At 33.4% G+C, this 21713-nt stretch overlaps 1 protein-coding gene across 3 annotated transcripts in view; it reads right to left on the bottom strand.

Moving 5' to 3' along the window:
* Positions 1-1247: 1247 nt before the first annotated feature.
* LOC106053740 (fibrillin-1-like) overlaps positions 1248-21713 on the bottom strand; it is an 80618-nt gene continuing 60152 nt past the window's right edge. For all 3 annotated transcript variants that reach the window (XM_056032758.1, XM_056032773.1, XM_056032767.1), the window contains 32 exons: positions 21465-21635; positions 21252-21320; positions 21030-21155; positions 18898-19023; positions 18049-18216; positions 17694-17738; positions 17077-17202; positions 16786-16914; positions 16550-16675; positions 16142-16264; positions 15546-15671; positions 15188-15313; positions 14968-15093; positions 14726-14878; positions 14420-14485; positions 13953-14078; positions 13715-13834; positions 13502-13624; positions 13254-13373; positions 13024-13146; positions 12665-12814; positions 12191-12244; positions 11598-11723; positions 11362-11484; positions 10953-11072; positions 10647-10775; positions 10327-10440; positions 8028-8153; positions 6969-7074; positions 6640-6816; positions 5411-5534; positions 1248-3386 (listed from right to left, as the gene is read on the bottom strand). In XM_056032758.1, coding sequence (XP_055888733.1) covers positions 3012-3386; positions 5411-5534; positions 6640-6816; positions 6969-7074; positions 8028-8153; positions 10327-10440; positions 10647-10775; positions 10953-11072; positions 11362-11484; positions 11598-11723; positions 12191-12244; positions 12665-12814; positions 13024-13146; positions 13254-13373; positions 13502-13624; positions 13715-13834; positions 13953-14078; positions 14420-14485; positions 14726-14878; positions 14968-15093; positions 15188-15313; positions 15546-15671; positions 16142-16264; positions 16550-16675; positions 16786-16914; positions 17077-17202; positions 17694-17738; positions 18049-18216; positions 18898-19023; positions 21030-21155; positions 21252-21320; positions 21465-21635 — 4142 coding nt within the window. In that variant the 3' untranslated portion in view covers positions 1248-3011. The remainder of the gene's footprint in view (positions 3387-5410; positions 5535-6639; positions 6817-6968; positions 7075-8027; positions 8154-10326; positions 10441-10646; positions 10776-10952; positions 11073-11361; positions 11485-11597; positions 11724-12190; positions 12245-12664; positions 12815-13023; positions 13147-13253; positions 13374-13501; positions 13625-13714; positions 13835-13952; positions 14079-14419; positions 14486-14725; positions 14879-14967; positions 15094-15187; positions 15314-15545; positions 15672-16141; positions 16265-16549; positions 16676-16785; positions 16915-17076; positions 17203-17693; positions 17739-18048; positions 18217-18897; positions 19024-21029; positions 21156-21251; positions 21321-21464; positions 21636-21713) is intronic.

The following is a 21713-nucleotide window of genomic DNA, read 5'->3' as shown; positions in this document are numbered from 1 at the left end:
GTGACCAATTTGGTCAAGATGTTGTTAAGTTGATTCTCTGATTATGTGGTTTTGGCCAGAGATTCTTATCTTATCTTATATAATACAGACGTTACTTCAAAAAAAGAAGATGATTACGTCCTACGCGTCATGCATTCAGTCATGTATATTAACCAATGACTTAAATTCTGCCAAGTCACTGGTTTTCCTGGCTAGCTCATGCAACCCATTCCTTGCGCTAATAGCACCAGGGAAGAAGGAGTATTTGTACAAATTTGTCCTAGCATATGGGATGAGGAATGTGCCTTTATTTTTTAGTCTGAGTATTTTATTACATTTTGTTTTTGTATTTGAAGATTATGGTTCAGTGTTTTATGTATAATTGCTACTTTACTTTGAAGTCTTCTATCCTGAAGGCTTTCTAAATTTAGTGATTTAACTAAAGGTGTTACTCTAGTCAAGTGTGAATATTCGTTTGTTATGAATCTCACTTCTCTATTTTGTGTCTGTTCCAGTTTCTTAATGTTTTCTTGAGTTGGGGGTTCCCAAACAGAGGATGCATATTCTATTATTGGCCTAACCAAGGTTGAATAACATTTTAGTTTTATGTTCTTATTTGGTTTATAGAAATTTCTTTTAATAAGCCCTAATGCTTTATTTGATTTTTTTAATAGTTTCATCAATATGGGGATTCCATGACAGTTTTTCATTTATTATAACACCTAAGTATTTTGCGTTTTTATTTTGTGTTACTGGTTTACCATGAATAAGATAAGTGGAATTAATTTGTTTTAGCTTTTTTGTTACTCTTAATAACTGACATTTTTCTGGTGGAAAAACATGCTCCAATTTGTTTCCCATTTCTGTAAATAATCTAATTCTTTTTGTAAAATTTCTGTATCTTGTGTTGTTTTTATTGTTCTATATATTATGCAATCGTCTGCGAATAATCTGACTTTTGTTCCTGAACTAATGCAATTTGGTAAATCGTTTATGTAAATTAAAAATAGTAGTGGACCTAAGACTGTTCCATGAGGTACGCCTGAGTTTACTATTATTGGTGTTGTTTTAGAGCCATTTACTATTACAGTTTGGAAGCTATTTCATGAAATAAGTAAAAACCTAGCCTTTGTCGTATTTCTTGGCACTGTGCGGCATGGCTGGACTATTTGGGACTTGGCAGAACATTGAGGTTTGCTCCTAGTGCAGAAATGAACCATTTTCTATAAGGAAATATTACAATGAAATAAAAAACAACAACACAAATCTGTTTTCATATACTTTTTGGTATCTTATATTGGCTATAATTGAAACTGTTAGAGCATAATTTTACTGCATAGTCAATGAGAACATTGGAAACAAGCTGATTCCAAGTTAAATGCAATCTAAGAATATAACTCATAACTATGAGAATAATTGATTAGTCCAAGGAAAGGATACAATAATTTTTATAGGGAATAAATGACAGCTGTCAGTACATACAAACATATGAATGAACTATGTTCTAGAAAGGCACAGTAGTTATATAACATAACAACAAATAGGCAGATAACATAGAAATTATATATGAAGCGTCGAAACCATTTGGTTTACTATAATCTAACACAGTAAAATACATAATAATGTATCGTTTGACAATATGCAACAAAGGACATTTGTATTTGAATTAAATGCACAGAGCAAAAAATACATGTCATTATTATAAGATTTCTTTGGTGAGACTCCCATGATTAAACTGTATCAAGTTAAAATTAAATTCCCTAGATGCTCATAAGATGCCACTGTGTTTGAGCAGTTGTGGGTGCAAAATGATTTCAAGTCAGCTTTAGAAAGAGTTTGGCTACAATCATACAGCCTCTACACATTTGACCAATACAATATTTATTTTACTCTCATTTTGGTAATAACACATAAGAGAAAGTAAAACTAAACTTGATTCAGGAAAATGTTTTCAACTTACTTTAACACAAAACTAGTGTAAATCATAGCTTAAGAATTTCGGCATGTAATGGAAAGCCAAGATTTATAGACTTTGCATGATAAAGATGATCAACTCAACTGCTAGTTTGATGCCCATGCAGACATTTGTTCACATTCTATGCCTACTCTAATTTGTGTTCAAATACCAAGTTAAGCACTACTCTTTTCACAACACAGAATTTTCTGGTTTGATGAGATTTTGAGTTCACAAATTATTGTTTTGATAATAGAAAAAAAATAAAATTCTTTTAACCATTGGGGTAAGGGTTTTTTGTTTGGTCAAAAAAATTAAAAATAAATGATACAATGACACATTACTGAACACAACTGACCAGCTCTGAAGTAATATCTACAACAACTGACCAGCTCTGAAGTAACATATCAAGAAACTGTTGTTCACAAGGAACTAGATCTTCCTTTTTTTTTCTTTTTAAATTAAGTTAATTAATGCCCACTTCCCTTTTCAATTTAAAATTCATTTGATTGTCTGAAATAAATTTGAATATTTGAGTATAAAATTCTTTTGTTTTCTAAGTTTCAACAAAAAATGGTAGTAGTGCAAATTTTTTAAATAAAAATAAAATGAACTTAAAGTCACAATGGAAAACCCTTGAATAGATATTGATTGTATTTATTGCCATTTACATTTTTTTTAGTAAAAGAGTCATAATTTATAGATTATTCAAATCAAATAAATTGCATAAATTCAATTTATAAACCAATAATTTACATGGCGCATGGATCAATATTACAATCAATCTAAAGCATACGAATACAAAAGTATGGTTTTATTTTCTTGACATTTATCTCATCCCATGAACAATGAACACAGTGCAATAATGTTCATGAAATGAGCCCAATTATCACAAAGTATGAACATACAGCACATTTATCAACATACATCAACATCTATCAACATGAAACAACATCTCTGCTAAGTTAACCAAACACTGAGAACATATATCATGCTTGGAACAAGTAGAGATGAAAAACAAATTTAATACACCATGCTCCACACATACTAAACAATTTTTTTAAAAACGTTATTCCATCTAGTTGACCACATGAATCTCCAAGTGAAGAATGTAGGGCTCCAAGTGATACGTCCTGTTCTCCACTTTCTCGTCACTTTGTATTGGCTTGCACTCGATCTCTAGATGGAATTTCTTTGGTTGGCGGACGTGATGAGCAAACTGAAGGGAGCTAATGCCTTTCTTCTTGTGCATGGAGAAGTAGCCTTCCTTGTTGCCAGACTTGATCCTGTATTTCACGTTGTGCTTTAGAGCAGTCAAGGCTGGTATGACCTTGATGAGCTTAGTGTGAGGTTTGGTCTGGTTCATGGAGACATGCATGACTATTACGTTGGATCCATTCCACTGGCCTTGGTCTGCAGATAGACTTGGGTTAAATGTTTCACCCAGCACCATCTGTATGAAACAAAAAAATGAGTTCTTCATAATATCATCATATTGAAAAATTGATTAAACCTAATAACTAATTGCAGAAATTAATATTTGTATATACAAATGCTTTATTTTAAATTACTATTAGTAAAACTTTGTGTTGACACAAGCAATAAAGGATTTTTAAAAAGTGAAACACTGTACTCATCCTTAATCTTCAAAATGAAAGACATTGCTATTATTATTATCCCATATAATCATCTAAAATCTATTACTTAAAAATGGATATTAAAAAAAACATTTTTTAATTTCAAGCTGCAGGAATATAAAACATATATTTGCTAAACAAAGTTGGCATTTACTGTTAAATATAAGATAAGAACACAAAATATCTGTTCCCCAACCTAGAATTATTAATCTTTATATTTTGTGATTATTATCCTAAGTATTTCTCTACATCTGAGTTTTCTATGAATATTTTAGCTAGGGTAAGGTTTATGGTCAGAACAATGTCTTTGGTACACATGGTAAATGCATCAATTAGCTTGTATGGTGGCTATTAGTGAAGTATGTGCTTAACACTTCAAAAGACACTGGGCACTGAGTTGTATGGTGGCTATTAGTGAAGTTTGTGCTTAACACTTCAAAAGACACTGGGCACTGAGTTGTATGGTGGCTATTAGTGAAGTATGTGCTTAACACTTCAAAAGACACTGGGCGATGAGTTGTATGAGTGGCTATTAGTGAAGTATGTGCTTAACACTTTAAAAGACACTGGGTGCTGAGTTGTATGGGTGGCTATTAGTGAAGTATGTGCTTAACACTTCAAAAGACACTGGGCGCTGAGTTGTATGGGTGGCTATTAGTGAAGTATGTGCTTAACACTTCAAAAGACACAGGCGCTGAGTTGTATAGGTGGCTATTAGTGAAGTATGTGCTTAACACTTCAAAAGACACAGGCGCTGAGTTGTATAGGTGGCTATTAGTGAAGTATGTGCTTAACACTTTAAAAGACACTGGGTACTGAGTTCAAATATTGTGCTCCTTCGCATCTCTAATTTTACCCTTGGCCTTTACAATGTGAAAGGTCAAAACTTCATTGTAGAATGAAACCTTTGAGCTTATTTCACTATATTTGTTACTACAGTAGCACATAAAAAATTTGATGATCCATAACCCTGGTTGGCCCAAGCGAAGGTTTCAAGTTTAATTTAAGACAGATGAAGGCATGATTTTTTTTTTGTCCTTCAGTTTTTACAAATAGTACAAGGAGATACCTAACTGTATCGAACATTTAAAATGTGGTTGGGGAAATAAAAGGTTTTAGTCCAATTGCCCACATAACATTGGCCTATTGCAACGGTCCAACAGACTAAGGGATATGTAAAGGTAATCCTTAAGTACCTGCTTAGTTATAACATTGATTGGCACATTGATCTTAAAGTTGGACTAAACATCTGTTACATAGTCTACACCATCGAATGGTAACATCATGTTTTCCATTCCAGTGTATGTACATTGATGTTAAATAAATGACATACCATAGTGTACTATCTAAACTGGATCAAATGGCCTGAATTTACACTGTGGCAAACAGCTGGTCACAGATGTAATTAAAGGTATCAACACAGTCAACAAACATTCTCACAGGGGGAGGCAATGACAAGAAACACTCTCTTCAAAACTATTTACCTGTCAGGTGTTACTTATGACAAAAAAGTGGGGGTGGGGGGATAGCAATATTGGGCTTTAGCATTCTAAAAAAACCCATCAGATTGTCAAATCAACACACAATAACTTAACATTAATAAATTACTCTCTTCTAACACAAGGTAAAAATATTTAGAAAACAAAAAAAAAGTGTATATAATCCAAGATTCTCCAGGATGATAGATGAATGACATGTGACATTTTTTTGTTTTGTTTTGTATTTAGGTCTGCATGCTCGCAAGATATTATACAGAACTATGTAGTTATCTATTGCAGATCAAAGAAACTGTTATGATCTTCTCTTAAAAAAATGACATTAAAAAATTTGTTATGAAAACCTTTTTATGATTTAATTTCATTGGGACACTGTTTCTCCTCTTAAGAACTTCACCAACTGATATATTTTGAGCTGTAGAATAAAAGTCTATTAGCTCATCGAGACTTGTTGCCTCCCTTGTTAACCTGGAAATACAAAAGAAATTTTTTATTGAATTAGGTCCAGGACTTGTAAAAAAAAAAATGACTTTAATAATGAGAAACTAAAATTATTCCAACATGGATAGAATGCCAAAACCAATGAAAACTGATTCATAGTGATAAAATATATAAGTGGAAACTACAGGAATGACTTCTTTTAAGAGAGAAAAAAACATTACTCCTAACAGAATGAAACTAAAACTTTTGTACTAAATAAATACTTTGCATCAGAATTTGAAGACTAACCGTACAACCATTATGACTAAATAGATGCAACTTTTATAAGACTTTTATAAGACATTCCAAAAAAAAAAAAAAACACCTAAAAAAAAACCATTTAATACTTTGATATTTCTGGTCCACTACATCAATGAATTTAAATGAATACATTGAATGTAAAAGTATGTTCTCCGAGGAAGTCTAGGGCAACTAATGTCTATTTAAATTAAATGACCAACATAGTTGGACTAGTATCCAATGGATAATAGCAGACAGATAAAAAAGCATAAAAACACAAGTCTAAGACATATTACAGAAATGGAACAATTTAGAGCATGTCTCTATGTCTTATTAAAAAGAAATTGTACAAAATATCAAATTAAAATGCTTTTGACAAAGTTTCAGTCTAAGAATTTTCTACTCAATAAAACAAAAGGACACTAAAACTAACCAAACAAGGAAATAAAAGAGAAGTGAGTTGGATCATAAAAATAAATTGTTTGCATGAAACAAATGTAACAACAAAGGTAAAAAGTCAAGTAATACTAAACCATATAGTACATTTATTAAACAACTAATAAAATGCTTGGAAATGCACAAGAATAAAAATATTTTCATGTTATCAAGTAGGAATCACTGTTATATAAATGTTTTATTCCCAAAAACTGTTTCAGCATGAAACCAGTCGCCTGAATCAATCAGACAAATATGAAGAATGACTGACTAGCCCAAAATCTTTATTCTAACAAGATGAACACAAGGATATGTAAAGGATGCAATAGTTTTGTTGTGGAAAGAAAAATTTGTGAATGACAAGATGATAGATTTAGGGAAAGTTAATAAGTCACCAATAAGTTTTCAAATGATTTACTTGGAAGTACTTCTTCTGGTCCTCTTTGACAAAGGAAGTTCACCAAAGTCATGATCACACTGGTAGCAGCCCTCTCCTGGAGGCAGTTTGCCAGAAGTATTGGGGCCAGGCTCATGAGGAAGTTCTGTTCCAGGTGGATACTTAGTGCTGGCAGAGGAGGCTGTGATAATGCAATGTCTGGAGAGAAAAATCATTTTTTTTAACCTCTAGGTTTACAATTATTAAATAAGAAAAATGCATCTAAAATTTCATGGATGGTACATTTAGCCATCAATATACTATCAATAAAATTAATTCAATATACAATATAATGGTGGTGTATTTTTTACCCTTTTCCTACTGGTTCATATCCAGGCGGACATCCGCAGACATAAGATCCCCCTTGGGACGGTGTGCAGCCAAACAGGCAAGGATGGTCACCACATGCATTTCCATCTAAGGAGATTACAAGATTGGAAATAACTAGCATTGCTATCATACACAAAGCTCATTAATACTAATAATAATAAGGCTTGTCTTCAAGTCCAAAGATTAAAGAGGAGTGCAGTATTTAATGTGGCTACACATTCCAGCTGTGATTCTACATGTTTTACCACATCCAGCACTGACATAACAAAATGATCAATACTATCATAACTAATTGTTGGACTACACTTGAAATTGCAATCAATGGATACTGGAACAATTGATATGCAATTTGATACAACTGAAACTTAGAACAATAAACATAAAACTAATTAGCAATATAACAGGGTTTTTTTAAATATAAGTATGTTGTATGTTTGAAAAGACAAATTTTGAAAGTGTTATTTTAAGAGAAGAAAATTAAAAGCTTTCTTTAATTATCTTTATTATTTCTGAACTAAACACAAGATCAATCAGTCGTGAAGCGACTATGGATCATCTCATGGAAATGAGATGAATGCCTGGGGATTAGCTGTGGTCAGAACGATGTTGCCCACAAATCAGTTCCCCCCTCTCCACGCAGCTGATTTATCCAAAGGAACGGCAGTGCCGATACAGTTTGGGGTCAGCGGCGTTGCAGGTTCTGCCAGGGTGTAGCACTGGATGCTGCAAACTGCCTTAGGGTCACCAGCTCCTGATTTTTCCTCAGGGTTGACTCCCGAAGCCTTTTCCATGATTGGGTATAGCTGCAAGTCAACATAGGTGTGAATTCAGAGTTTTCCTTCTCCTAGGTGGGTAGGCAACCATGGCTAACGAGCCCCTCCTGCCAGAAGCTTATTGGTTAAAGCACCAATTACTCGCTTTTTCCCTTTTCCTGTTAGTGAGAACAGTTCCACCGGACTCAATATATAAGCCTCCAATCAGGTATATAGGTATATAGTAATGGAGATTAGTAGGAGAACTGAAGAACAAAGATAACTCACCAACACAGCTCAGAGTATTAGTATCAAAGTCCCTACCACCAGTACACTGACAGTCATAACTGCCTGGTTGATTAATACACAGGGCCAAGAAACCACAGACATAGTCACCAGCACATTCATTGTCATCTGTTTGGAAAGAGAGCTATAATTGTCTAACAGAGATAACTAAACAATTATAAAGTTCAATTAATAAGTGTATATCAACACACAAAAATGAATCAGTTCAATATCTACTAATTGTAATGATACAAAACCTTTGTCTCTGATAAGTCTGTTGAGCTAATAAAACGCAAGATGGTAGCTAAGGATACATATGCCTCTGAAGATTGATGGTCCACTCTGGGTACAAGTGAAGTACTTAATAAGAAATTGTAGTAATTGTTTAAGTTTTGTTTGTTTTACATGTTTTGGATGTTCCTTCAGAATTGAAGATTATTACATCCTAGCCCAAACCACCCATAGGAGGGCGAAATATGGCATTGGGCGGGGTTCAAATCTGGGATCATTGTGACAAAAGAATATCACATAAAAAATTGCTTGAATTAATACACTGTATAAAGGGGTAATTAAAGGAAAAGAGGAACCTGTGGGGAAAGGAACAAATGATGACCATGTATTGGTCTCTATAATAAAAGTAACACATTTACTCAACAGGTTGGTATTCAATTATCTCATTTACAAAGTATCAGTTGAGGCCAAGTCCTTCAAGACTCCTTTAGTCTTTGAAAAAGTTTTCTCCCAAAGGTTAGGAATGAAGAAGTAATTCATGATGTTTTATTTCTCTGTTCATTATTTACTTATCAAGGACACTTTCAAGACCATGCTATAGTTTGGCTAGGAAACATTCTCTTCTTTAAGTTATATTGATCACAGCGCCATGTATTCCTGGGCTATCCCCTCTTCTTCTTTCCTTGGGGTTTCCAGGCCAGGGCTTGCCTTGTTATGTTGGATGCAGGTTTACAAAGGGTGCGACCTATCCATCTCCAGCGTCTCTGAAGGATATCTACTTCAATGGGCTGCTGCTTTGTTCTTTGCCACAGTTCCTCATTTGAGATCTTGTCTGGCCAGCAGATCATAAGTATCCTCCTCAGGCAGGTATTGATGAATACCTGGATTTTTTTCATGATGGTGATGGTGGTTTATCCAGGTCTCTGCTCCATAAAGTAGTATTGGTTTAACAATAGTATTAAAGAGCTTGATCTTTTGGTCTTTCCCTAGATTCCCTTGCTTATTTCCCCAGATGTTCTTCAGCTGATGGAAGGCTGCTTGAGCTTTACCAATGTGGGTTCTGACATCTGCATCTGTTCCTCCATGGTGGTCTAGGATACTGCGGAGATAGGTGAGGCTTTCCACCTCTTCCAGCGTCTCACCTTGGACTGTAATGGGTGTATTGTTGGATGCCTTTACCTCGAACACCTTGCTCTTCCTTCTGTAAGACCCATTCTCAATGAATTGTCAGCAACAACGCTTATCTTTTCCTGCATCTGCTGCTGTGTGTGAGAAAGAAGAGCCAAGTCATCTGCAAAGTCGAGGTCATCTAGCTGTTTCCACAGGGTCCACTGTATACCTTTCCGCTTCTGGTCTGTTGCTGTCTTCAAGACCCAATCTATGGCTAGCAGAAACAAGAAGGGAGAGAGTAAACTGCCTTCTCTCACTTCTGTTTGGACTTCAAATGGGTCTGTCAGTTGTCTGCCATGCACTTTCCTGCAAGTCATCCCCTCGTATGACTTCTTGATGATATTTGTAATTTTTTCAGGCACTCCATAGTGTCTCAAAAGGTTGTCTGTCTACACTGTCAAATGCCTTCTCATAGTCTATAAAGCTGACATAGAGAGGGGAGTTCCATTCCATGGACTGCTCCAAAATTATGCGTAGTGTCACTATCTGATCTCTCTTTCCGAAAGCCGGCTTGTTGGTCAAGGAGATGTGTATCTACAGCATCTTTCATTCGGTTTAGCAAAATCCCGTTAAACACTTTTCCTGGAATGGACAGTAGTGTTATTCCTCGATAGTTGGAGCAGGAACTAAGATCGCCTTTCTTTAGGAGTTTGATGAGGTAGCCCTCCTTCCACTCTGGTGGCACTTCTTCTTTTTCCCATATCTTGCTGATATTGGGACAGTTGGAAAGACTCGCCCAGAACCGAGATGCCTGGAGGAAGCTGGTTGGTGGCCTATGCCCCAGAAGGGACCACAGGCAGAGATGAGATGAGGTTATATTGATTTGTCTTTACTTACAAAAATGCAAAAACAATTGTAAGTATAGTCACACTAAAAGTCAACATGAATGTTAGTTACTTGCCTACACACTGTCCACCAGGTCTCTGTGTATACCCAGGAAGACATTCACATCTAAAGCTGCCTGGTATGTTGTCACAGAAGCCCTCACATTTAGCATCCTTGCATTCATCCAAATCTAAAATAGAGCAGCACTTAAGCTACATCTGAACTGTTTTTTTTGTTTTGTAATGCATTATCTAACTAGACATATGGATATTCAATAATCATTTTCACTTATTTAAAGTCCCCTTCAAAACCAAAATATGCATGAGACACATGACCATATAATATTTTAGAGTATATAGGTCTTATTTACAATGAAAGAAAAGAAGTTGGCCTCACCAATACAATGAGTTCCTGTGTCATCTCTTCTGTAGCCTTTTGGACAGACACACTGGTAGCTGCCTCTTGTATTCTGGCATTGACCTATAGGTCCACACAAGTTAGGATTTTCTAGACATTCATTAATATCTGTTGATATAATTTAAAACAATTACAACAGTTTCACAGGAGTTCTTACTTACATAAGATTGAAGTAAATGAATATTTTGTTTTTCAAATGTCAAACAGAGAATTTTAAAAAGAAAGTTTCTTAGGGCATCTTTCATCAATAACTTTTTGACAAGAGGATAACATTAGTAAATTTACCATCACAGCCATTGGTGCGAGACTTTCTAAAACCAGGGTCACATTCACAGGTGAAGCTGCCTGGAGTATTTATACACCTGCCAGAGCAGTCATGCCTCATGGTAGTACACTCATCAAGATCTAAGAAATGTATATACATATTATTACAGACTTTATTGTAGGAATTAATAGAGGAATTGATACAGTTAACTTAAAGAACTAACATAATCATAGTAATAATAATAATAACAAGGCATTGAATTCCTAAGGCAATGAATTTAAGACCAGATTAGATTAGACCAGATTAATAGATTAGAGGGAACATTTTCTGTGGCTAAGATGACAGCTGCAAACTAAGTATTTCTGACACACCAGATAAAAATGTCTGCTGGGGATCAATATATTTCACTTTGGAATCAAAGTTAATTACCTCTGCAGGTTAAGCCATCCATGTTGAGGACATAGCCAGGAGGACATCCGCACACAAAACTTCCTTCAGTATTGGAACAAGTGAACTCACAAGGCTTTGGATCTTGTCTGCATTCATTGAGATCTTAAAGAAACAAACAAATCATTTTTTTTTTTAATTCATCAATTTCAAGGATGTATTATGTCAAGATGAATAGCCAAGTGAAAATAGTGATTCAAGCATGATGGTAGACTTACCCACACATTTCTTTCCTGAAATGTCTGTCTTGTAACCTTTGTCACAGACACATCTGTATGAGCCCAGAGTATTCAGACACCTGCCATTTTTACATGCCCCTGGCATACTAGCACACTCATCAATATCTAAAGACATAAAAAACTTTGAGTAAGGTTCCAAATTTACTTTTCCAACCTATTTCTCAATATCTGTTTGTTCTAGTACAAAACATTTTAGACTTTCTTGAAGCAAAACATAACACTTTTTTTTCAGCATGTCTTTACTGCAATGAACAACAGGAAATCACAAATTATTTAAAGGACACTAATATAAAAATAAATTGGATTTTGACCACCAGAATGATCAGACTTCAGTTGAAACTGTTGCCAAAACTCCATTAAGCTGTTCACTCAGAAATAAGCAAATAAAACACAAGTATAATTGACTGCCACAAACATGCATTCATAAAGTTGTGCCTGGATAATAAAAATCCAAACCGTACTATAAGATAAACTTCCCTCTTAGCTGCAGATCAAATAATTGTGACCTAGGAATGTTTGGCACCAAAAGCTATAGCTACTAGAACATTATAAATGAAAGAAATTATTTTTACCTTTACCATCTGGAGTTAAGCCTGGACCTTGAGGACAAAGCTTGTTAAAGGCAGCTGTTGACAGATAAACAATATTTTGGAATAAATTAGAGCTTTAAAAATACATAATTGGTGCTATATATTTACTATTAATACCTTATTTGAATGACTTAAAGCTGTCAAGATATTTTATTTCATCTGCAAATCATTTGTAAACAGATTTTCAAAATTTGGACCTTATCTGTCAAATATGTCCAGAGACATTTTTTTTTAAAGAAGCTCATTTTTTTATTTAATGCCTACACATTTTAGCTTATTTTGCCCGATGCCAAAGGTCAAACTTGTCATTTGGAAAATGCTGGTATATCATCATTTAAGTTGTAGTTTTGTAAATAGTTTTGGAATGCTGTTTCTATTATCTGCACATCCCCCACCCCACATCCTAATAAATGCTTGTATTGACATAGAGAATCTTGCACAATCACAATGGAGTACCTGTGTTAACAGCTGGGCACCTCTCACAGCCTCGTCCCCAAGCTGCTGAAAGAGAACAGCAACATTCAGTCTTAGTCATGCGAGCTAAATCTGGAGTTCTTACACAGCGACCACCTTGTAATTCCAAGTAACAGAAATCTGCACGGCGATCTTGAAATAAAAATAAAACAAATAAGAGAAATTTGTTTTCATTTACTAACTGATGTAAGTTTTATTAGTTAACGTCAAGTAATTATTACATTATATTGAATCAGTTTTTAATTGATAATAAATAACATATTTTTCCTACCGTAAGACAGACTTTTTTCCTGAGAGAATTTTTAATTTAGAAAAACAAGAATGCCACTATATGAGGTTACCATAACAAGATTTGCCATCTTCAGTGGGTTGAAATCCTGGGTTACAGTCACATCTGTATCCACCTTGTGTATTAAAGCATCTTCCATTTTCACAAACACCAGGTGTACGGCATTCATCAATATCTAACAAGTAAAAGATCATTTGAAACAAAGTATTACAATAAAAGAAGAGAACACTACTGAAACATATTTTCTTGGCCTAGTTTCATATGAAATACAACTCTAAGTACCTCGACATTCATCCTGTCCAACTTGAGTGAACCCTTCAGGACATACACACAAGAATGATCCCACAGTATTTTTACATGCATATCTACATTTATGAGCAGGGGTTGCACACTCATCGACATCTGAAATACATTGAACACCAGAGTAATGTTTCAATTTAATTAAGTATTGTATAATCTATATGTTACCTAATAAAATAAAAAAGTATTCATGAAATCAATTTTTGAGTTTCACTAGTTCATGTCATTACCTTCACAGTGTACTTCATCAGCAGCTACTTTGTAACCCATTGGACAGACACAACGGAAAGAGCCAGGAATGTTAGCACAGCGGAAAGCACATTGATTTAGTGGGGTCAGACACTCATTCACATCTGAAAGAATAAATGCAAGTATAACTTCTTAGAAGAAAAGTTTTGAGAAAAAAAAATATGTTTGTTTATTTCTGATTATTTCTGACCTACCAACACATTTTTCATCTGGTCCAGGCTCAAATCCAGAATTGCATGTACACTCAAAGCTGCCAATTGTATTATGACATGTCCCATTCCCACAAACATCTCTCTCTTGACATTCGTCTTTATCTTTAAAGAAATAAACATATCAGACCAGGTAAAAATAATTAATTTTAAAATCAAATCAACACTACATAATTTATAAGTCAAGAAACCAAAATTTTAGGTTTTAAAAAGTGTTACCAACCTATACAATTCCTTCCACTAGCATCCAAAATAAAACCTTCCCTGCATTCACAGCGGGAAGAACCGTCATTATTTATACAGATTCCATTTATGCAAATGGCAGGATTTACAAGACACTCGTTGATATCTACATATGGAATTTTTATTTAAAAATAAGTACAACTTAATGGAATTTTTATTTAAAAATAAGTACAACTTAATAAAAAACTCATGAAAAATTATTTTCAAACAGTAAAAAAATTATTGTGCATTTTCTACAATTTGAAATGTGCACATACAATTAAATAAAAATTATAGTTACTTTAAAAAATGCACAATGATATGAATTTCTGAACTTACGAAATGTAAACAGAAAATTTACCAAAACCAATAAATGCGTTTTATATACATATATTATTAAGTATATCTTTTTCAACTGTAAAATAAGATAATAAATACAATTTTGTCAACAACAAACAGAAATCTTACCTTCAATATCTCCATCCTTGTTTGGTACAAAACCATAACCATGAGGGCATAGAACCTTAAATTCATCTATGTGTAAGGAAACATTTTGTAAGTAAAAGACAAAATTCTGACAACTTTTACTTTATTTTCTTAAATTTTTTTTTTTCGGTAATGTAAGAAAAAAACATTATCCAGTTGTACAAATATTTTGTTTTTAACTAACTGTTACTATAAAATATATGTCAAGATATTTATTTTATTTTAAAGCACTCATTGTATATGGGCCATGACCATGTCATCTTAAATATTATGTGCATAGCGCCTTACCATCTCCAGGAAATGGACACAAGTTACACTGTCCAGAGAGTCCCCAGGCAGCAGCTTCTGAACAACAGCATTGAGCTTTAGTTAGAGTTCCTGCCCTTGGTGCGATGCATCGATTAAACTCAAACCCATCATAACAGTTACCAGGTCTGTGATCTTAAAGAGAAAAGATAAATTTCTTCTATTAATACACTAGTACAACGTTTCATAAACTGATGAAATCTGAGCTTATTTTTTTTATTTACCCAAGCAAGCCATTCCATCTTTTGTGACTTCTAGTCCAGGTGGACATATACATCGAAAACCTCCTTCAGTATTATCACACCGTCCACCGTAGCAAGGATTTGTTAAATTCTGGCATTCATTCACATCTGGGGAAAAGAAATACATATTTTAAAACATTTGAACTGAACCAAATCGTTAAAGAGGTGATAGAGTATTAGGGGATTGATATTTCAGGCCTACCTATGCAAGTTTTTCCATCTGGTGCAAGCTGAAAACCTTTAGGGCATGTACATATGAATGAGCCATCCATATTCTGACATTTTCCTCTTAGACACATAGCATCCATTTCCACACACTCATCTAGATCTGAAATAAAACAAGAATTTTTTTCTAACAGCTGGATCTAAGATTGTTAAAATGTTTTGAATACAGGCATTGGTTAGCGATCTTCAAATAGTGACAATGCTTTAAATAAACAAATCAATATTTTTCTTGAATCCTGAGATAAATGAAATAAACACAATGACTTTAGAAATGCAACAGAACTTCAATATCTTTGTTCTTGAGAAACACATAGATATAATGTGAATGTTTTTACCTCTGCAATGCTGTTTGTCAGAAGACAGTGTGTATCCTTGTGGACACTGACAGGTAAATGAACCTTGTGTATTGATACACCTGCCATTTGTGCAGATACCAATCATGGCAATACATTCATCAATATCTGAAAAGGAAAGATATATCACATCATTTAGTTATTCCTTATTCAGGAAATATTTTAAAAATCCAGCTGCTACTCAATATTTCTGACCTCCAGGAATTTCACTTTTATGAATGTGAGACATTTTTTGGTTTCATTTTGTATAAATAGCAAAGTCACTAAGCTACAAAAAATACCCTGCTTTTTAAAGAGAAAACAGAAATACTTTCATTTCTTCTAATCATAGTCATTTAAAAAAGTTTGATTATGTTAGTTGAGTGAAAGTAAATTTTATTTCAAAAATTTGTACATTTAAAATGCCATCTTACACTGCAATACAACTTTCCTTTGGGATAACTAAGCTTTTTTATTTTCAATTAATAATTTGCTTTGGAATCATGATAAAAGACAACAAATAGAGCTACAAAAGTGATTTATTAAAACATTAAGACAAGAATGTAAATTACACATATTTAACAAAGAAACTAGCTTACCAATACATTCCCCATCCAGAGAAAGTGTGAAGCCAGTGTTACAGTGGCACCTGAAACTGCCCTCAGTATTAAAGCAAGTTCCATTTCTACACAGCCCTGGTCTAGACTCACATTCATCAATATCTAACACAAATAAAAAAATAGATTTATAGAGTAACAATAATTAAAATAAAGAGTTTATTTAGAATCTATATTACTATCTTTGGTTCAGGTTCACTATGAAAATATAACTTTTAAGGCAATAATTTATACTCATTGTGCAAAAGACTTTTGAAAACTTTAGTTTATATGAAAATGTTTGTTAAATAACAAGATTAAATATTCGTATTAGTGGAAGTTGACATTTAGTGTTTTTAAATTACTAAGTTTAAAGTCCAAGAAAGAAATAATAATACACCAAAGAGTTACCTATACAGTTTTCGCGACTTGGTGATAGTCTGTATCCTGAATCACAAGTACAACTGTAACTTCCTTCAAGATTTCTGCATTTACCATTTCTACAAACACCAGCAATCTCTTGACACTCATTGATATCTAGGATGAATATTTCATAACACAATTGTAGCAATATTCTATTATACTGTCACACTTTTTATATATTAATAGTTGCATTTGATTAAAAAAAACTGAACTCAGAAAGTTACCTTCACATCTGCGTCCATCAGGTCTCAAAGTGTAGCCATCTGGGCAGCTGCATCTATAGCTACCAGGAACATTTACACACTGAGCATTGCCAATGCAAGGATTTACATCTCGGATACATTCATTTTCATCTAGATAAGTTATACAATAAAATCTTTGTTGTTTGTTGAGAACAATGGCTCTAAATACTCAAGTAATGTGATAATTTTCCAGTTTTCCTTAGGGAACTTAAATAACACAAATACAAAACTAATAAAAATAAATAACCCAGAAGACATAGAAACATACTCTACCTTCACAAGTCTGTGCTGAGCTATCATAAACATAACCTTTATAACATTCACAGCGGAAACTGTAAGGCAAATCTATACATCTTCCATTTTTACATAGATCAGGATTTACTTCACACTCATTAATCTCTGAGAAATAGAAATAGACTTGAATATATAGGTCTAGTCTTGGAAGAAATACATGTCATGGAAACTATAAATAAATACATATATAAAAAAGAGAACTCTATCATAAGTATATCTGGGAAACCTTTTCTTGAGCTCAACTACTTAGGTCATAAGATAAGACATCTATAAGTTAAGATGATGTATTATAATGAGAACAGACATGTCAAGTAGAAAGAAAAGTTAATGAAAAAGCCTGAGGAATTGTAAGCCTAATACTGAGTGTCATTTTATATCACTTTTTACCTGAATACACTTTTTTCCTTTATCAATGAAAATTGTTTAAAAGTATATATTGGACAAGAAACAATTGGACTGAAAGGCAAAGCTAGCCTAAAAAACATAAATCTATTCCTACAGTAGCATCTTCAGATGCTTTTTATGCTATATTATGGTGAATGATATAATATATATAACCTAAAATAGCTTTTGTAAAAACATAATATTTTTCCTACCTGTAATTTTAATGGGACCCTCTTCACATAGAGCTTTGAACTCCTCTGAAAAAATACACAGTTATGAAATACATATCACAACTTTTCAGATTAGAATTGTTTTTCTATCTTTTGGTCTACAAAAGTAAATGTTATTGTAACATTTCTGATTTCTATCAAATAGATTACAATGTTATTGTAACAGTCAACATTTGTATTAAATAGAATACAATGTTATTGTAACAGTTCTGATTTGTATTAAATAGATAACAATTTATTGTAACAGTTCTGATTAGTATTAAATAGATAACAATTTATTGTAAGAGTCATGATTTGTATCCAATAGATGACAATGTTTAAAAGAGAGCCTTATTACTTGAGCCTCTGGTTGGACAGATAGAACATGGTTCTCCCCATGCCACACCAAACAGGCAACAACACTGGAACCTGGTCTGTGGCATAGTCAATGGTTCAGAGCACTGAATATCTCTAAGACGACTGGTGACGTTGCGGACATCTTTGTAGCAGTTAGCTTTTCTCATATCTATGCATGAACACAAATAACTTTTAGAAAATTCAGCATAAGAAATAAGAATAAAACATTAATGGTGTTCCAAAAAACCAATGACTTCGCAGAGTTTAAGTCACTGATTAAAATGCATGACTTGGTTTACACATAAAATGCGCAGGATGTAATAATCTTTTTTCAAGTAACATCTGTAATCTATAAGATAAGATAAAATGGTTGCCTGGTAGTGTGATTTGCACTTCAGACAAAAATAAGGTGGTCCAAAACCAGCCCTATGCTGTCCTGCAGAAAGTTCGGGAGTATAATGTAAATAAAAATCTTCATTTCTAAAGAAACCTTTGAAACTTTATAAGATTATGTAGCATCTGTAGAGATATTAATGAGCTTAATACACTAAATCTTTGATTTAGAATAATTCTTGTTATTTATTGTTGTTATTATTGTTTATATCTTACATTTATTGCAGATTTTTGTTTTGTTTGAATAAAATGTTTTATATGGTTTGGAATGTCCTTCAAAGTTAAAGAATTTAATTCTTAGTCCAAACCTCCCACAGGACGATGGGAGGTGGCAGTGGGCAGGGTAAAACCTGAGACCATGGACAACTCCAAAATGACAGTCCAGTATGCATACAGCACAACCAGGCTTAATATATTTGTATATTATATTATATAAGTTATAAGATAAACATCCTACCCATGCAGGTTTCTCCATCCTCCATAAGAATATATCCATCAGGACAGACACATTGATAGCTGCCATTAGTGTTGATACACCTGCCAACTCCACATCTTCTAGGATCCTCCTCACATTCATTAATGTCTAGAAGAGAGAAACATTTGTTGACATATTTAAATATTGTTGATCTTTACAATTTTATAATGTTGACTTTCACACTTATATATTTTGAGTTTCATTGTTATTTATGTGAATATCAATGAACTCATTCAAAGCTCATTAGAAATAATTTTATGAGGTTGCCAAAGAAGAACCAATCTATATATATGTTACTGCTAAAGCTTGTAGGCCATCAATGTGCACATTACCTAGCTAGAGTGCAAATTGACTGATTTGATCCATCAATGTGCACAGTCAAGAGTTGCAATTTACCTAAGTAATGTGCACATTAACTGCTTCTGTACCGTTTAAGTTGAGAAGTTTGTTTCTCTTTTTACTTTTTTGTGCCAAGCAGGCAGCATCACACAGACAGCTGAGTGCAAGATTGTGCCACACAGGCAGAGCATCACACAGACAGCTGAGTGCAAGATTGTGCCAAGCAGGCAGCATCACACAGACAGCTGAGTGCAAGATTGTGCCAACACAACATTGGTGAATGAAATGAAGATTCTTCACAAACTTCTTTAGCTAAGAATCAAAATAGAGTTTAATTGACCAAGAAAAGTATGATTCCATAATTCAAGATGTTAAATGAAGAAAACGTTTTAAGAAGAAGGTATCATTGAGATTATTGAATAATTTAAAGGTATGATGTGTTGAATATACTTAAATGTGAAAATCTCATTGGGTCTTTGTCAGATTAAGGAGGAAGTCTGAAAACATTTGTCTAGGCCAAAGAATAGTTTGACATATGGTATTCTACTCGTGTCTATTGGCCATGAAGGAACAGGCAAAATGATCAAGCGATTAAAAGACTTTATAAAAACACAACCAAGCCTAAATAAAAATGTTTTACATGTAAGTGGTCCCATTTTTGCACTTAAATGAATGCCTAGTAGGTAATGTACAATTTATCTAGGTAATTGGCACATTATGTAGGTAATGTGAAAAATGAATAAATTTTGTGTACATTTATGAATTACTCTAGTTAATGTGCACAATGCTTTGATAATCTATAAAATAACTGATTTCTGCATTAACAGTAATATTTATATGTAACTATTATTAACTATTGACATTTACATCTCACTAACAATATTCTGGTACACATTATAACTTTGTGGGTCTAAGAACATTCTCATCTGCCAAGTATAAATTCTACAGTTCAATTAGTACTAGAGCAACCAAGCACTTGTCTAACAAAACAGTACCGGTATTTAAGGACTCAAATGTTGCTAGAATCTGTCAGTTAAATGGTTATAATAAGTATTGAAGTAACAAAAAGAATGCGTGACAGTATTACAGTGTTAAAAAATAAGGCTCAACACTCCTTCAAAGTGTTAACAATAAGACAGCTAACAATATTAGAACTGAAGTAATGTTTAAGGCATTGTTAATTAAAAGAAGCAGCATATTTTCTTTAAGTATTCACAATATTGAACATTAAAAGGACTTAAGAAAAAAATATTTGACTGACCACCTAAGCATTTAAGTTATTGAAAAAATCCATTTCATCCAAAGATCTTAGAGCTGAATACACAGTAATTAGTTTCAAACTTTAGTAAATACAATAGAATGTCATCTGGAACATCACATTTCCAGACTGCCTTTTTTTTTTTACAGTAAGGTATCTAAATGGTCTTACTGATATACAGCAAAAGATTAGCAATTATTCTCTCAGTAATAGTAGGATACTAGGGCCTACATATAATGCTTTATTCTCTGTATATTTTACTTGAATTTTATGTTTACGAATGGTGGCACCATATGAATTTTATTTTTATTGTTGGTGAATTGGACTGTTTATAATGTTCTGCATTTATTTATTTGGACAATAAATTATCCAGACATACCCCCATTTGCTATTAATAGGGATAATTGATGTTCTACTGTAGTCTGAAATAAAAATACTCAGAAGTAATTGATACTTTAACCCTACAACTGTAAGTATAAGGACAATAGTTTAAAAAAAAAGAACATTTTGAACTTACCCACACATTTCTTTCTCAGCTGATCCAGCCTAAAGCCAGGCTTACAAATACACAGATAGGAACCAAATGTGTCCTGACATTCTCCTCCTTCACAAAGACCAGGCATCTCCACACACTCATCAATATCTATTCAGTGAACAACAAATATTCTTTAATTTTAGTAGCTTTCTTTTAGATCAGTGTATCTTTTTGTTCAGATTTTATATTAAATTATCAACCAACCTTCCAAATCAAGAGTAGTAGGATCTGGTTTAAAACCTGGCCCACCAGGGCATAAGGCCACTGCCTCAGCTAAAAATAAAAATATTTATAAATATTTACTATTTTACTAGTACATATAACAATAAAAGTAGGCATTGTGCCTTTTAAAAAATTTGAATTTAAATTTGTTATATATTTTGCAAAATTTTTCATTTACTGCTACAGTGTATGTACCAGTTCCATTTCTGGGGCAAGGTTCACAAATGCCGAAGACTTCGCCCCAACCCTTGCCCAAACTGCAGCAACAAGTTGCCCTTGAAACATCCTCAGCAATTTTGTCATTGCACACGCCAGAGCGACCACTAGTCAAAGGTACATCCATGTAGCAAAAGCCTAATCTTCTATCTGAAATTTAGAGCAGCAAAATTTTGTTGAACTTATTTAGATCTAAAGATGAATTAAATACAAAAAAGTTAAATAGAA

Source organism: Biomphalaria glabrata, chromosome 1 (genome assembly GCF_947242115.1).
Source record: "Biomphalaria glabrata chromosome 1, xgBioGlab47.1, whole genome shotgun sequence".
NCBI lineage: Eukaryota > Metazoa > Mollusca > Gastropoda > Planorbidae > Biomphalaria > Biomphalaria glabrata.
The sequence above is the reverse complement of the archived record's forward strand: the minus strand, read 5'-3'. Positions and strand labels throughout refer to the sequence as shown.